Genomic DNA, 17907 nt, shown 5'->3' on the forward strand with positions numbered 1-17907 from the left:
ACAACAAGCTGATAGAAGCATTTATAAAATAAGGAACCCGAGAAACAATAGAATGTGTCACAACCAGGAAGAAATACAGCAATGTTTTGAGATTTACTACCAGGACCTTTATACCCAGCCGGATAAAGCTGATTCAGCAACTATTGGCAACTTTTTGAATTCTCTGGATCTTCCCTCAATAGGGGTTCAACAAAATAAGGCATTGACTGCTGAGATAACAAGTACTGAGGTGGATGAAGCCATATCCTTGTTGAAAACAGACAAAACACCAGGGTCTGATGGTTTCACAGGAGAAATGTATAAAATGTTTAGGCCTGAACTACTACCTTTGCTTCTCAGTTGTTTTAATTATACCCTTAAAGAGGGCCATATGCCCCAATCTTGGAGTGAAGCACTGATTTCAGTCATCCCTAAAGAGGGTAAAGATAAATTAGAATGTAGCTCATATAGACCAATATCAATATTGAACATAGACTATAAACTATTTGCAGCAATTATCGCTAGAAGGATGGAAGATATTGTCTCGGACATGATAGACCCTGACCAAACAGGCTTTGTCAAAGAAAGACAAACGCAAGATAGTATTAGGCGAACACTCCATGTGGTTGACTATATGATTGAGGAAAAGATAAGTGCAACGCTAATAAGCCTGGACGCGGCTGCTGCCTTTGACAGCGTAGGCTGGAACTATCTTTATCAGGTATTAGAACGATTTGGGTTTGACGAGAAATCAGTGCTATGTATAAAATCTCTTTATTCATCTCCCACAGCCAGAATAAAAATCAATGGACATCTATCACGCTCAATCAAGCTAGGGAGAGGTTGCCGCCAAGGCTGTGTATTAAGCCCCGCCCTCTTCGCGTTTTTCATCGAACCACTGGCTCAGGCAATTAGGGAAGATCCAGAGATCCAGGGGGTATTAATCGGGAACACTGAATACAAGATAAGCCTGTTCGCGGACGATGTATTGCTCACATTAAAAAATCCAGAAATTAGTGTACCCAAATTGATGACAACCCTGAGCATATATGGAACTTACTCGGGTTATAAATTGAACACACACAAAACTCAATTACTTACTTATAATTTCTCTCCAAGTCCAGAATTGCGATCCAGATTTGACTTCAAATGGGATGCACTGGCTGTCAAATATTTGGGGGTCTGGATTCCAAAAGATATATCTATAATATATGAAAAGAACTATGGTCCTGGTGTTAGGTCAATTAAAGCAGATCTTGACAGATGGTCCCTGTTGCCACTAGATATGTCAAATAGAATTGAAATCATTAAAATGAACGTTCTACCCCGCTATTTGTATTTGTTCCAATCACTACCTGTCCCAATCCCCACTAAAGACTTCAATGAATGGAATAAGATGATTTCAAGATTCATTTGGAACAGTAAGAGACCTCGGGTCAAATATAAAACCCTACAATTACCCAAAGATAAAGGTGGATTCTCTCTTCCATGTATGGAGGATTATTTTACTGCGGCACAATTAAGACCACTGATATGCTGGTGCAACCCAGAATACTCAGCGAAATGGAAGGAACTGGAACTAAGTCATTTTGAGATACCTGCCCAAACTATACTAGGTGACAAACTCCAATGGGCCCTTTATCAGAACAAAGTAAATAGGTGGACTAAGGTGGCACTGGGGACATGGTTCAGGATCTGCAAAAAACTGCGTCTCGATAATCATATACGAATATTGAAATGGGTGACATTTGACTCGGAGTTTAAACCATCCAAGCTGGATAAGCGATATAGGCAATGGGCGGAAAATGGCATAACAGCTTATTGTACATTATTCAGCAGAGGCATTTTTGCATCCTTCAGTCAAATGTCAGATACCTATATTCTTGGGAAAAATGACTTTTTCAGATATCTCCAGGTCAGGGATTATGTCAATAAGGAAATTAAAAAAGTAGAGGGTACAGAACCCAACCTGGTTCACTTATTTACGAATGCGTACAAAAATAAGGATAGTAAACACCTCATTTCACAAACGTATAATAGATTACAAACCTCTAAAGTCCACTCGACTACTAAAGTCAGACAGAAATGGGAGAAAGAATCGGGTCTGGAAATATCTGAGGAGGATTGGAAGGGTATTTGGGAAGGTCAGACAAGGACAACTAACTCAAGGGCTTGGCGGGAATTCGCCTGGAAGAATACTATACGTTACTTTATTACCCCAAAATTGAAAAGTCATTTTCGGGGTTGTCAAGGACAGGGTCAATGTTGGAGGCAATGTGGCAAAGTGATGGCAGATCATTTCCACATTTTTTGGGACTGTCCTTTAATTAAACCCTTTTGGCAAGAGGTCATCAAAGAAATTAGAGACATTTTTGGAATTGAAATAGATTGTTCCTTTGTTACAGTCTATCTGGGGAAAATCCCTGCTGAACTCATGAGCCAGGACTTATATCTGTACAATATCATTTTGGTTGCCTGTAAGAAAGCCATCACCCGGAAATGGCTACAGGCCGCACCACCTACCAAGGAAGATTGGATTACAGTTGTCAACGAGATAGACTTAATGGAGAGTCTGACCTTCTCTCTTAGGTTGAGAGCGAAACAATATGCAAAGAAATGGAAGAAATGGACTTCATACTGTCTGATGAGAAATGTAGCTCATTGATTGAGTGTTAAAGAAAAAAGAAAAAGATTGTATTCCGTTCATTTGTTATTTTCTGTGTCCTAACGCCCACCTCAACACAATTTTGTTTGTCTTTTTGTTTGTCTTTACTTTATTTACTTTCATTTCATTTTATTTCTCTGTGTTTGTGTCATTCTCATCCTTGTTTATTTGTTCACTGAATTTTCAACCTGGAAAATAATAAAAAATAAGTTCTGTCAGATAACTCACGAATAGATTGAACCAATATTATAGACCGAATATATTTAAGCAATATAATAGAATGAGAATACAAGTGTGGAAGTAATATTTTATCTTGGCGTTCAGGCTCTGCTATATTTGTTCTCCCTGCTCAGCACAATCATACGGCCATCATTAACCATTAAGAGCAGGGAGATAGATATACCATAACATAACAACCCCCCATGGGGAACAGACCAATAGCAGAGCCCACTGGTGGTGCTGGGGTGGTGGTGGGAGCAAACGCTGCATGACAACAAGCTAGAAGACACAACCGGATGGAATGGCCGATTCAAGAGAACTTAAATACCCGCCCAATTGGACAGCTGATTGCCACGTCTGTGTATGACGTAAGGATCTTGCATGACGCTGTAAACAGCCATATAGAATGAGCAATGCATGTAACCTCTCGAGTGTATGCTGCCAGAACTAACTCGCAGGCTACGTATAATTTAAAAAAAAAAAAAAAAAAAACAACTCCTCCCTCCTCCCTCTCCTCTCCAGTGCTGCCTTTTCACAGCATGAGCAGAGCGCGTTGCGCAGTGAGCGAGGAGGAGGACCACGTAAACAAACTCCCCGTAGTCTTAGCACTGACGCTATAATGTTATGAAAACAAGTAATTATATTTCTAAAATCTATGAAGTGTTTAATGAGGAGAGCAATGTGACAAGAAGAAAGGAGTTCATAGCATTTCTATCGCGCTACTTCTACTGAAACTCAGACTCTTTGCAGAAGTGTAATATTTAAAGTCCTGTTTATTATTGTAGGCCTATATAATAAGTGTCATGAAGCATCAGGGCATTAATTCACACGTTGTGATGCATTGTGAGCTTGGAGATCCATTGTTAGCTTTTGGGAAATTTTACCCTTCCCTCAGCAGCAGAGCTATTGTCAGCTGTTCGGACTCCTAACTCCACTTGAGATGGATTTCTGTTCGTCGGAAACTCCTAACTCCGCTTAAGTCTTAATTGCGCTGGATTTGGGTGAAGTGTTGATAATACAATGACACATGCAAGTATCTGACAATATATAAAGTCACTATACCAACTTTGATGAGGCAGTATTGCTTTGTTTTAAAAAATATAAGGTTTTCTTCATTTCCTGAAAAACTTATATTTTGTTTTTTCATTTCCTGAACAATGAGCGTTTTGGAGTTAGCAGGTTCGCGCTGGACAGCAGAGATATGAAAGAAATACAACGTCTAATATACAACATGACATGCAGGAGGAGCGAGTAGGCAGGAATGTGAGTATTGGAATGTGGTTGTCAGTCCAAGTAGAGAGGATAGTACGGTAGCTGAGAAGAACAACAGTGTTCTGGTGAACCTGCTAGGGTTAGAAACTGTGCTCCAAACTCAATAATCCATCCCATCATTAATGAATGAATGAGTGGAATATCCTTAAGGAAGCATGTATAACCTTGCAACTCCTACATACCGATGGCCTTTTATTTGTGCAATTGATTCGTCAGAAAATATATACATTTGAACTATTGTGTGTGTCATGAGTATATTCACACAGAATGCAAATATGATGTCACAAAGACTCGCGATAAAGCAACACAATTTTTATTTGAAACAAGGTTGAATTGTCACCACAGATAGAGGCAGCAATTTATACTGCATACTGTATGAATGAGCCATCATTGACTATATCAAAAGTTTTGACGTGAAATACTGATCGGCGTTTTTCGTATTGTTTATTTGTCATGCCCCTGGTGTGTAAAAACCTTAACCACTTAAACTCCAACACCCGTATTGTAGGGAACACTTACACAGAAAACAGCAGATCGGCTATTTTCAGCAAGATATTTAATGTACAGTGGTAAATTGCTTTTCAATGCATGAATGTGTTACATTACTCACATTAATTGTTATGTATTTAGAATTGACATACAGTACAGTATCATGCACAAGAGATGGTCACTCAATACCTGCTGCTTTTATATTGGTATATTTTTCTTTAACCTTGCCACTTCAACCATGCACATAAAACTATACCTGGCCTGCTGTTAAATTTGATGTGATTTTATACCTGCTGCTTTGTTTTCATTTAATCATGACACTTTAACCACACACACAAAACTGTTTTATACCTGCTGCTATTTTTTTATCTTCTGCATTCCGTATTCATTACAATTTAGGCCCATATCCAGAGCGACTTACACGAGTGAGATCGGAGAAAGGAAGCAGAGTAAGCATGAACTCTAGTCACTAAACAACAAGGTACAGTACATTCTATATAAGTAACAATCTTAACATTTGTGGTCAAGAAATAATAGTGCTAGGGGCGCCCGCTGGCCTAGCGGTCCGCGCATACCACATATGCTGATTATCCAGCTTGACAGCGTGTTGCGGGTTCGACTCCCGATCCCGACGACCTTTGCTGTGTGTCACCCTCCCATCTCTCTCCCCATTTCCTGTAAGCCCACTATCCTATCAATAAAGGCAGAAAAAGCCCCCAAAAACATCTTTAAATAAATAACGAATCTAAGTAATAAAAACATGAGAACAAGTGACCAATATTGGTAACTGCAAATGTTGAGAAGTAAGTAAACATGTCGCTAGTATGTCGCTGGGACTTACCCCAAATCCTACCCTTGATGCTGAGTGCCAAGTAGGGAGGCATTGGGTCCCATTTTTATAGTCTTATGACCCAGCCGGGGGATCGAACCCCGACCTCCCAATCTCAGCAGGGTGGACACTCTAACCACAAGGCCACTGAGCTGATGCAAATGTTGAGAGCTTGTATAAAAATAATTTCACACACCGATGGCAGCCACGCAAGACACCAAGGAGCAGTTAAGGGTTCAGCTTCTCAAGGACAATACGACATGATGCCATGAGGAGTGGTTCACACACAACCTCTCTACCTACTTACCCATTGCTACTGCTCACCATGTTTACTTGCTCTGGGCTACATGTTTTTTACATTGTCCCTTGTCTCCCCCTTTGGGACATCCTGAACACTCGGGACGCCAGGATGCAATAGCTCCTGGCCTCATATTTTTCACCAGGTTTCCTCACACATTCAGCCCTCTGGCACTCACACTCTCATACTTTCTAACCCGAGGGGAAGAAAACAACCTTGGTGTACGAGAGAAAGGAACAGTAGAAGGAGTGGTGTCCCTCAAACCACTGGTGCTCATGGAAGGAAATACTATTCAAAGAGAGAGGAAGAGTTATGTATACCTGTATACGTACAGTACTGTACATTAATAGTAAGCCAGGTCGAGGCACTCAAGATAGGCTTGACATTTTTAAAAAGCCTCTATATCAATATCAACTAGAATCATTAAAAAAACACACACGGAAGCTTAGTGTGCACTTGAGAACACCCACCAGCCTACACTGCAAAGTCTTGAGTGTTCATTTAACTCTTGAACGCGTACAATGGAATTAAATGAACCCGTAAGGGTCCATTAGTACAGCTGTGTATTAGTTCATGTGAAAGGTACAATCTGAGGCCAGCAGGAGACCATGATGCCACACCATGACCATGTGAGACCCTATACATTTTTGTGAGCGTGTCATATTGTTTGACCATAATTATATTTGCCTATTTGTTCTTTCAACACACTATCAAATGTTCAAATATCTTTGTCACAATAACATGGATAGAGAGACTCTTAGCACTGGTAGCTACAGTGTAGCCTGGTATCCAGCCTGCTTCGCTACGTTCGGCGGACTTTTTTTTCTCTCTTCGCTTCTCAGTCTGGAGAGCCTCCTATCTCCAGGGGAGGCAGGACATGCCAAAAGCTTCGAAACCTACCGTGGCTTCTGATTGGTCTGTGGTGCGGGGCGGGACAAAAAAAAAAACAGTGTGATCGTTGTGATTCGTCATTCGTTTGAACAACATCCAATCAGCAACGACGTTGCCCAACGTAACATATGTAGTTCCAGTGTAGTTCTGCAAAACGAGTCAATAGGGTGCTCTCCAGACTGAGAAGCGAAGAGAGAAAAAAAAGTCCGCCGAACGTAGCGAAGCAGGCTGGATACCAGGCTAGCTACAGTGTACCAGGCAATCAATCCTCACTATGCCTCTGTAGCAGCCATTGGACTCAGCCGCACTGAAGCCATTAGTACTGAGTCAAAGTATAGATACTCCTGGTCAACTTTTAATTGAAATTTGCTCAGTCAAATATGTACTTGAGTTAAATTACTAGAGAACTTGCTTAAAAAAAATACTTAAGTACAAAAGTACTTTGTCGAGCGTCAACACAATTGACGCTCGACAAAGTAACCGTGTTTGAGGGAGGGTCACTGCATGTAACCCTACGGGCTGAGGCGGCAACTGTCAGCAGGGAGTGTTGGGCGGGAGGAGTAGGACGGAGGCTCTAAGTCCTCTCAGTGGGGGCTCCTCACTGGCAGGTGAGTCAGTAGGATACAACAGCAGTGATAACACACAAATGTGTGTGGGGAGGAAATAATTGGCATAATGACCAAATTAGGGAGAAAAAAAGGGTAAAAAAGATAAAAAATAAATAAAATAATTATAAAAATACTCAAGTAAAGTACAGATACTCCAAATAGGTATTTAAGTACAGCACTCAAGTAAATGTACTTCGTTAATCTGCACAGCTAATTGTGTGCCCATATCTCTTCATCCCAGCAGCCTCTTCCCTCTCATCTCTCAGATCTCTGTCACAGCAGTGAGGTGGGTTAGGGGCCAATGGTATTAATAGTCTGAGCTTCATGAATCTTTCAGGTGCAATCATGTGAACCCATGTCAACAGCGAGAGTCCCTCTGGGTGCATCAGTTAATGCACAAAGCCTATGGGGGCACTTCTCAAGGCCTCTTCAAACATGACTTATGCATTAGCACTTCATGAAGTCTAGGGTACACATCAGGTTCACATGGGCATATAGGCCAGTGTGTCACGCACACACGCACGTGCACACGCACACGCACGCGCACACGCACGCACGCACGCACGCACGCACGCACGCACGCACGCACATACACCTATTACTATACTTGTGAGGACATCAACATTTTACGACAGGGATTTTATGTATGCCTTTTGTAAAACTTCTAATTCTAAATGTCTAATCCTGAACCTAACCCCAACCTGAATATCTTTCTAAACGTAAACATAAACCATAAACCATAAAACAACATTTTTTCTTGTGAGGTCCTTACAATGTCTATTTCTCAAATTCTACTCTATACCTGTGGGGATATTTGGTCCTCATAAGTATATATAACACACAAACACACACACATACACATACACATACACACACACACACACACACACACACACACACACACACACACACACACACACACACACACACACAGAGGTCGGAACAGGCGGTCGCAGTTTGCAGTGCAAAAAAACAACAACAGCTGAGCGTGATTGATGGTTGATTGGCGCTTGCGGGCCACCGGGGCCCTCTGGAGCTTTCGTGGCCCCGGGACTAAAGCCCTGTTAGCCCCCATGGGTTCATATGTGCCAGGGCATTTCCTGATGGAGAAGAGAGAGAGAGAGAGAGAGAGAGAGAGAGAGAGAGAGAGAGAGAGAGAGAGAGAGAGAGAGAGAGAGAGAGAGAGAGAGAGAGAGAGAGAGAGAGAGAGAGAGAGAGAGAGAGAGAGAGAGAGAGAGAGTGAGCAGAGAGTGAGCGAGGCGGTGAGGTGAGGGGTTGCGAGAGAGCGAGGAAATGAAATGTATTAGTGGAGGAAAAAGGGCTGGAGGGCTCTAGGCTTGTTTTCAGCCCCCCATCATCTCCGCACTGCGGAGCAATTTCCATACAGCCTCCCTGTGCCAAAAGAACAACATGCTGGAAGGAAGGGAGAGAGAGGGAGAGAAAGACAAAGGTGGACAAGAAAGGAGAGAGAGAGGAGTGAGGGAAGGATTGAACGAGGGAGAAGGGAAGAGGAAGAGGAAGGAAAAGGTGCGGAGAGAGGCAAATGCAAGAGGGAGTCAGGAGAGGAAGAGACCTGGAGGGATATGGAGAAGGAATGAAAAGGAGAGTCAAATAGAAGTAAAGGGAGGGAGGGAGGGGGGGGGTTGCAGGAGAGCAGGCTAGATGGGAATGGAAAGAGAATAATATATTGTCTCTGTCGTGTGGAAACCTCATATGTCCAAAACTGTTACTTTTCAGGATTCAAAGCAGATCTACAAGCTCAAAATGCGGCGCTTTCGAGCTTGTAGATCTGCTACTTTTGCTACTTTTGTGTGACGCTCGTGTGATCAAGTAGGGCGTTAATTCACGAAAAAACACAAAAAAGTTAGAATATGGAGATACAAGGTTTCTGCCCGACAGCGACGATATAGTAAATAAAGTAGTGAGTAGGTAAAGTACAGCAGAGGAATGGAAGGATGAGAAGTGAAGGAGAAGAAAAAGGAGAGGAGGAGGAGGAGGAGGAGGGAGGAGGCTGGAGAGGAAGAAGAAACTCAAATGTAATCATGGTGGGTTGAGAAAGAGGACTGTGACAGAGTGTGAGGGGAGAAGGAATGGGTAGAGAAAAAAATAGAAAAGTTTAAAGATATTCAGGTATGTTTCCTGCGGAGCAGAAAATGAACTGGAGGACAGCGCTCTGCGCAGAGGCTGCAAAAGTTGCAATTCAATTTATTTGGCAGAAATTGACCTGGGGTTCTTCAAACCACCTGTGGATGTTTGACTGTCAGTGTGCGTCTGTGTGTGCGTGTCTGTGTGTGTGCGTGCGTGCGTGCGTGACCGTGTAAATGCCTTTGTGTGTGTGCACCTGCACACATCCACACATACCGTGCACACACACACACACACGCACCGTATATTGCATGCAGTACTTACATATTTGTATACCCATGTGTGTATATGTGAGGCATGTTGCGTGTGTGATCATCACCGACCATGTTACTGCATATATACCGTGGCTGCGTGGAGAAACACAGAGGATGAGAGGCTGGAGGATGACAGGGAACACGAACAGAGCAGAGTGCCTTTGAAGCGTGTAACTCCAGCCAAATTGCCATGCCACACTGCTGTAGCAACACGCTGACTATCTATTGTCATTTATCACGCAAGTGACACAGAAAGGGGGGGTTTGAGGGTCCACGACGTTCGGAGAGATAGATGGATAGTGGGGAAGAAAGACAGCGATGGAGAGAGAGATACAGAGAAACAAGAGAGTGGGCACTACACAGTAGCTCATTTCCTCTTAAGAGGGCCATTATGCCTGTTTCGACGTCCACTCCACACACTGCAGTGTGAACACGCAGTGTTCACTTATCCATGTGTAACTCTGAGAATGTGCAAAATGTGAGCAAATGGACCCGTAAAGGGTCCATTTGCTTACATTTGTACACTCTCAAGAGTTAAATTAACACTCTGGATTTGAACAGTGGCAGCAAGACAAACATCCTCTGCTTCTATTATTAGGAGGCTGCCATTGCTATTCTGCCCCTGGCCCAAACACATACGAACATGCAATAATTATATCTCTCCCACTGTCTGGAGGTTTACTGCAGATGAATATGGATGACAATGTGTTGGCCTTTGTATGAAGCCCTGTGCCGGCCTTTTGTTGGCTTTCATTCTTCTGACTCACGCAAACTGACTGTGCGGGGGTTTCTGACGGGACTGATTGAGGCGTTTCTTTCTGAAGAGCAAACAGCAGCCATCCGGAACTCATTTTCCAGAGTTCTGCTCCTTTTAGAATCCCTGTGATTGGGTTGACCCTTGCTCAGTAGATCGACTGAGACAGGTTAATGTGCTTTTTATTCCTCCCCAAATTGATCATTTGAACTCGGCTGCTGTCTAGAGAATGAGATGTCGCTTTAATAAAGAAAAGGGAGCAGAGAAAAAAGGAAGATGCAAATGAAAACAAGGATGTAACCTAACCTTTAAAAAACAACTGACAAAACTTTTGTAAACTAGGTGCTTTATCTCTAGATACTTCAACGGTGAACCAACATAACACAACGTGCAGCACATGATCTACATACTACTGTGGCAGTATACTTTCTTGTGTCTGGGTCAAACCACGAGTTTCCAGTGTCCCATGAGGCCTTGCGTGAATTATGGGTATCACTTCCTGTTGTCATTCATTCAATTCATTTGAGTGATCCGTGTCAGTCAATAATAATGTAGCCTCGGAAACCCATGCCTTTTTTTTGGTTTCAAAAGAAAAAAAGCCTGGGGAAACCTTGCAGGAACGGTGGTTTCTAAACCTTGTTATCTCCTAACCAATCAGAGTGCAGAGGGGCGTCGCTCTAAATTTGGTGACGTCAGTGTGTTCCGTGCACAGGCCGGGGGGGGGGGGGGGGGGGAGAAGGGGGGAGGGGAGGGGAGGCGGGGACATAGATTGGTGAAGCAATAGGAAGCGGCGCTGGTACCGAGCGCAAGGCTTTGGATCCGCCCTTCAAGACCTTCGATAGGGCTGCCTCCTCCAGTCTAATAATAATGTGGAAACACAGCCCAAACGGTCATATTAGTCTGCCGACTTACCCTACAAGATCTCCCTCCGCACAGCTGATTCAAATTAATGATCAATGCTCAGCTCTTGACACTTTGCTCTTAGCAGTAGTAGCCTGTTGCTGTTTGCTGTGACACCTGAATCTCTGCATGGCAGTGATGGAAGAAGTACTACATTTTCCCCTTAAGTAAAAGTATCAATACCATAATGTTACAAGTTCGGTATTCAGAATAGCAGATGCACAAGTTCACAATACGTTGCGACCCTTTGTGAGCTTGTAGATTAGCTATTTTCAGATAGCCAAGGAATATATAGCACTGAAGTGGTTAAAGGACCCAAAAAATGGCTTATGTTTGATAGACTAATATGACCCTTCAGGATTTCTGTCAGGTTGCGTTCCCACATTATTGTTGACTGACTCATATTAATTGAATGAATGACAACAGGAAGTGATGCCAATAATCGTTTCCCCGGTAAGCTCCCTCGGAAACGTGTGGGTATGAGCAGACGATCACACACACATTCTACAGATGGGGTTCCGGAGCAGCTTTGTGTCTTCATCGTTATGCAGGTCCCTACACATGCATAACTCTCTCTCTCTCTCTCTCTCTCTGTCTCTCTGTCTCTGTCTCTCACTCTCCACCCCTCTCTCCGTCTCTCTTTCTATGCCACCCTCATAAATGTTTGAGATAGACCGAGTAGAGACTCTGCCCATCTTTAATGCAGATCTCCTAAACGCTTCTTCTCAAATAATTGCAGACACGAGCCCAGTCCTGGAGACTGCCTCCGAGCTACGTTGCAGCTGCTGCCCTATTTAGCCCAAATCATCATTTCACAATGAGAGCAAGAGGCAGTGCAGGGGAATAGGGCTTACGTGCCTCAGTGACAATAATGGGGCTACGGTGGCCATACACTGTGTGCTAATGGATCATTTATTTAACAAAACTCATTCAGCGTAGGTGGAGAGGTGGAGAGGTCTCGGGTAAACCGGGCCAAGTATTGGGGACTGTCTGCACACAAACGACAGCCCGAGGATCACAAGAGCTGCAGGTGTGAAACGAGAGGCGACGAGACGAAAGACGCAACGCAGAACATGACGCACATTTGTCATATGTTCCTCCACTATCACCGTCAGTGCGGATGTGACTTCAGCAGTTACATGCAATTAACCTTTGTGCCTATGGCTGTTAATTAATATTACAAACAGCAAACATGCATGTGTTCGGAGGCTTCATCTACATTACATCAAAAAAAGGCAATTGAACACAGCCCGGAGGGGGAGAGCGCAAGAAAATAGAAAGAAGTAAGGAACTGATCAATGAACGGTGACAAATACTTTTCTGCCATTACGAAGAACGGTTATAAATTGGTCCATTTGCCTCTCTGAGTATCATTGAGTTTTATGTGACTGTCACACACATATGGTGCTCAAAGCAAATATAGTGTCACAGATCGTTAGAAACCAGGTCTAATTTATGTGGTTAACATGCCAACATGCCAAACGTTTGTCACAAATTATTGATGCAACTGTAAAAGGTTGATTGATTTCCACCGACCATCCCCGAGGAAGACAGACACACACATGCACATACATATGCATGCACACACTCACATTAATGCACACACACACGCACACACACACACACACACACACACACACACACACACACACACACCGTTAAATTTCATGAGCATTTGGGTGGAAGCACTAAAGATTATTGTAATCGGATCCAGGACAAATCTCCTCTCTTGACCCTTGACCTCTGCTCCGACTCCTTTCCATTAGCTGTGACCCATGAGAAGCCCAGGTTGATTCAATGGCTTTGCATTGATGAATAACCTACCGTCGCTGTCGGCCGTGAAACCTCGGTTCTCCATGTTTCAGCTTTTGATATTTTCTCGTAAATGAATGCCCTACTTCATCATACAAGAGTGTAACACAAAAGCGGTGAAAATAGCTGATGTACAAGCTCAAGATGCGACACGTTGTGAGCTTGTAGATCAGCTATTCTCACTATTACTAGCCGTTATATACAATTATCATAAAAAGGAACGTTTTTGGACATGCAAGGTTTCCACCCGACCCGACAGCAACGATATGCAACATTGATGCATTCACGCTGAGGCAAAGCACAGTGACACGATGCCTCACTTCTTATTCATGAGCACATGCAGGAACATCAACTGTCTCTCTTCAGAAGGAGCTGTTTATCATTCATCACAAAAGTGACCATAAAGAGATCAAATATGCAGTATATTTTTTAAAAGACTACATGTGTGATCTTTGGGTTGTACTTGCTACTTTTAAATAAGCTGGAGTAAAATATGGAGTCAAATATTGCCAAGACGTCTGCCAGAAAAAGGCACGCCAGGGTTTGAAAGCAAAAATGTCTCCCTCTCCAACAGTACAACTCTGCACTCTAATATTTAATATGGTTAAATTAGAATGCGCGCACGCACACACACACACACACACACACACACACACACACACACACACACACACACACACACACACACACACACACACACACACACACACACACACACACAGTATACAGTATATAAATAATATTATTTATTTAATTATTTGTATAGTTGTTTTGAGGATCAAGGACCCATGCACCTAACAAAGGCACCTCGCTGTGCTACTGGATTGTATTCAAAACATTTTTTATTTCAATACAAAATCTAATAAAAACCTTGGAATCCTCTCAGCGTCAATGTAGAGCACCAACCCTGCTTATGTAAAGTAACCAATGTATACTCCTTTCCCATGCTGCTGATTCTGTTGCCTCTGTTTTGAAGGGTTCTCGTTTGAAGAAGAAAGTCACTTGAAATCCTCTCTGTCGGGTGGTCCAAGACTGTTACTTTTCAAGATTCAAATTCAAAAGTAGCAGAAGTAGCAGAAGTAACAGAAGTAGCAGAAGTAACAGATCTACAAGCTCGAAACACGAGGCTCTCGCCGCTTGTAGATCTTGTAGATCTGCTACTTTTGATGCTTTTGTGTGACGCTGTAGTATGATCAAGAATGGCTTTAATTTACAAAAAAACAATAAACATTAGAATATGGAGACAGCAACGCTATGTAAAGCAACCAATGTACACTCCTTTCCTATGCTGCTGATTCTGTTGCCTCTGTTTTGCAGGGTTCTCGTTTGAAGTGTCAACATGAGTGTTTCTGAGTCCTCTGTACTTCCTCATCCATGGCAACATGTGCCATTGCTCTAACACTTTAATCAGCCGCTCCACCCCTCACTGAGCTCATAGCTCCACTGTGGCCAATGTGTCCTTGTGTGTCCTCACGTGCACATACACAAGCGCGCGCACACGCACACACACACACACACACACACACACACACACACACACACACACACACACACACACACACACACACACACACACACACACACACACACACACACCTTGTCTGAGTCACTCATTCACATCATATCACACACAGCTGAGTGGAAAGATGAGCTGCCTGCCACTCAAGCACGCATGCACACACGCACACACATGTGCACGCACGCATGCATGCATTGCACGCACACACAGAATTTGAGCGCAGCACGAATTCAGTGCTCTCTGTCAGAAGTGATTCGGCTTACGCCACAGCAATATAACGACATTATGTATTCACACGTTCCATAATATTCTCCTTTTTCACTTTCACAGCTGTTGAGTTTGATCCCAGCTCAAAGTAGACTCACTGGACCTGACAGTTAAGGTCTTTTTGACTATTTGATATATAAAAAAAGACGTTTTTATCAACTATTCATCTTTTTTCTTTTCTCCCCAGTTTAGCTGTTATGCCAATTCCTCCCATGTGTATAGTCCTTGTCACTGCTGAGATGCAGAGAAACACTACAGTAGATGCTCCTTTCCAGCAGGATTCATTGAAGATTTCATTGTATCTTGTATCTCTTTGCTGTCGGGTGGGGAAACCTTGTATGTCCCAAACCGTTAATTTAAAAACATTAAAAAAATTGTGAAAATATGTAGATCGTCTATTTTCACTACTTTTGTGCGACACTCTCGTATGATCAAGTAGAGCACTAATAATTTATGGGAGAAAAAAAACATAAAAAGACAAAATATGGAGATAAGAGGTTTCGGCCCGACAGCGACGATCTGGTGAATGCTACAGTATGTGAACATATGTTTCTCTCTGTTCGCCTTAAGCCACAGTGACATGGTGTGTGTCTGTGGCTGCTGACCTCAGAGGTCTCCCTGTTTGACCGCGGCCCCAGCGGTGACTCACCGATCTCGCAGCTCTCTCCAGAGAATCCCTGTGGGCAGTAGCAGCTGTAACCGTCCCCCTCCTGCAGGCAGCTGCCTCCATGGAGACACGGGTTGGTCTGGCAGGGGTTGTCCTCTGCTGAAAAGAAAAGAAAGAGTATGGTTCTAAAAGGCTAATTTATGCTTTGTTGTTGATTTTCAAGTGATAAGTGTGATGTGGCGCGTCACGCTTATCGCTTGAAAATCGGATTGACGGCAAGCGATGTGCGGTGAAGTGTAAGTTAGACTCCATTTAGAGGGCACAGTGAGTGTGCTTACATGCATATTCATTATTTACTGCACACAAGAGCTGGCCATTAAATATGAAGTGAGAGAGAGGGAGAGAGAGCCTCGAGACATTGACACGCCGTGACAGACGGTGTGGTGATATGTCAAGTGGCGGGCACGAGCCGTTTGCACCTGCTTCCAGCGCCAGTCTATACAATCGAGACCGGGCGAGGAGACGAAAGAGGGAACGTGCGCAGAGGGAGGACAAGCCCACCTGTCCCTGTCTGCAAGTGACTTTCCACAAAAGTGACGGATTGGCTGCCGTCGGTGTCTGGCGGACCTCCGTTTATCATGACTGATGTTCGGCAGCCGAAGGACAGTGCGCCACCTCCCTCCTGCCGTCTCCTCTGCCTCTCGCTGAGTCTCCCGACCAGGTCCCACTGATGAGCCTTGGTGCTCATAAATTAGCTGATCATTGCCCAGTCAGACACGCTGGCGGGCACCTATTTTTTATGGCACATTACTGCATGGCGGAGAAGGTAATAAACACATTTTACTTCAGTGGGGCCTGTTGAAGCGAAATGTTTTTTGGGCGGAATAGAGGGTGGAGATGGTAGAGATTAAGTCATAATTGTTCCTATTACATTTTTACTATGGGATGGAGGGAGGAGGAGTATTTGACAAGGACAGTTGGAGCGGGACATGGGTTTCGTTCTCTTTTAACGTTTATCGTAGGTGCGGAGATGTACTGGAGGGAGCTGTCTGGATTAAGCCATTAAAGGTATCATGACATTCATTTTCACTTTTTTTATTTTCAATGTTTTATTTGGGGTTTTATGACCTCAATTACACCCAAAAAACCTGAACTTAAAACATTCAGTGGATTTTCTGTGGTCTGGGGTTTTCTGAATAATTAGGCTGAAAAGTAATCTGAGCATGGCCCTTCGACAGTGAGGTCACTGTCGATTAATCCCGCCCACTCTCCTCCTCGCCCCTCCCCTCCCCTATCCTTTCCTTTGGGGGGGGGCGGAGCAGAGGCGATGATTGACAGGCAAAATCCCTCACCAGCGACACCCGCAGGCAAAGATTTCTTTTTTCATTGCAGTTGAAAAGGCTTTAGAAATGTGAGAGAAAAACACCTGCCATTGATCACTGGAATGGAATTTTCACTTAAAACTTTTTGTACACTTTTGAAGGACCAGGACAAAGACTTTGAATGTGGTGTAAAAGTGAATGTCATTAAACCTTTAAGACCGGGAACGCATCTGTGTCATTTTTAGATTGATTTGCCTTTTTTTAAATTTATTTTTATTTGTGCAAATCTTTGAATATACAGATATATGTATATATGTTTGTTTTTTTTACTCAAATCTTTGCTTCTCGGGATTCTACAAATGTCTTCTCAATCCTAACAGTTTTCTTTTGTTGAAATATAATCAGTGGTTCTCAAACTTTTTCATGTCGAGGCCCACCCAAAATGATATGTATTTGGCCGTGGACCCCCATCTCAAAATATTTTGTTCCAGGGTGCCCCCCCCCCCCCCCCCCCCCCGGAAGAAAAGATTTGAGTTACAAATGTTCGCTTTAAAAATATATATATATTCAAAGATTTGCACACATTTTCACAATTTTTCCAACAATAGCAGATCTACAGTAGCCTACAAGCACGAAGCGCGGCTATCAGCTAGTAGATCTGCTATTTTTTAATTGCCAAATAAATCTAATGCTTTCCCGTATTGAATGGGTTAAGTGTGGTTTTTATTATCCAATTCTGATAGGATTCCAGCCTCCGACACAATCTGACAGGGCATCCCGTCCACCGCATCTCATCCTTACTAACACTCAGCCTCCTCTAATGATCTATGAGCAGAAAGATAAAGGTGCTCGGTTCCTCTTAAAGCCTGCAGTGCGAATTATGGTGGTATCTGTGTGTGTGGGATGATGTGTGTACGTGTATGTCTGCGTGTGAGTGTTTGTGCGTGTGCCATAGATAGACTGTAAAAAATATGGGGGGAACGGTGACGTCACTCAGGGCCATTGGTTTCTACAGACCCGTTTTGAAGCCACTTTTTCTGCAAATTCAAATCCACCGGCATCTTGGAATTTCCGGTC

At 43.3% G+C, this 17907-nt stretch overlaps 1 protein-coding gene across 1 annotated transcript in view; it reads right to left on the reverse strand.

Annotated features, from left to right (window-relative positions):
• Positions 1-17907, reverse strand: part of ncanb (neurocan b) — a gene marked incomplete at its 5' end in the record, with an annotated part of 147976 nt that overhangs the window by 60592 nt on the left and 69477 nt on the right. Inside the window, one exon of the mRNA XM_080430638.1 lies at positions 15551-15667. Within this exon, the coding sequence (XP_080286764.1) occupies positions 15551-15667 (117 nt within the window). The remainder of the gene's footprint in view (positions 1-15550; positions 15668-17907) is intronic.

This window comes from Gymnoscopelus braueri (genome assembly GCF_963280865.1).
Source record: "Gymnoscopelus braueri genome assembly, chromosome: 6".
NCBI lineage: Eukaryota > Metazoa > Chordata > Actinopteri > Myctophiformes > Myctophidae > Gymnoscopelus > Gymnoscopelus braueri.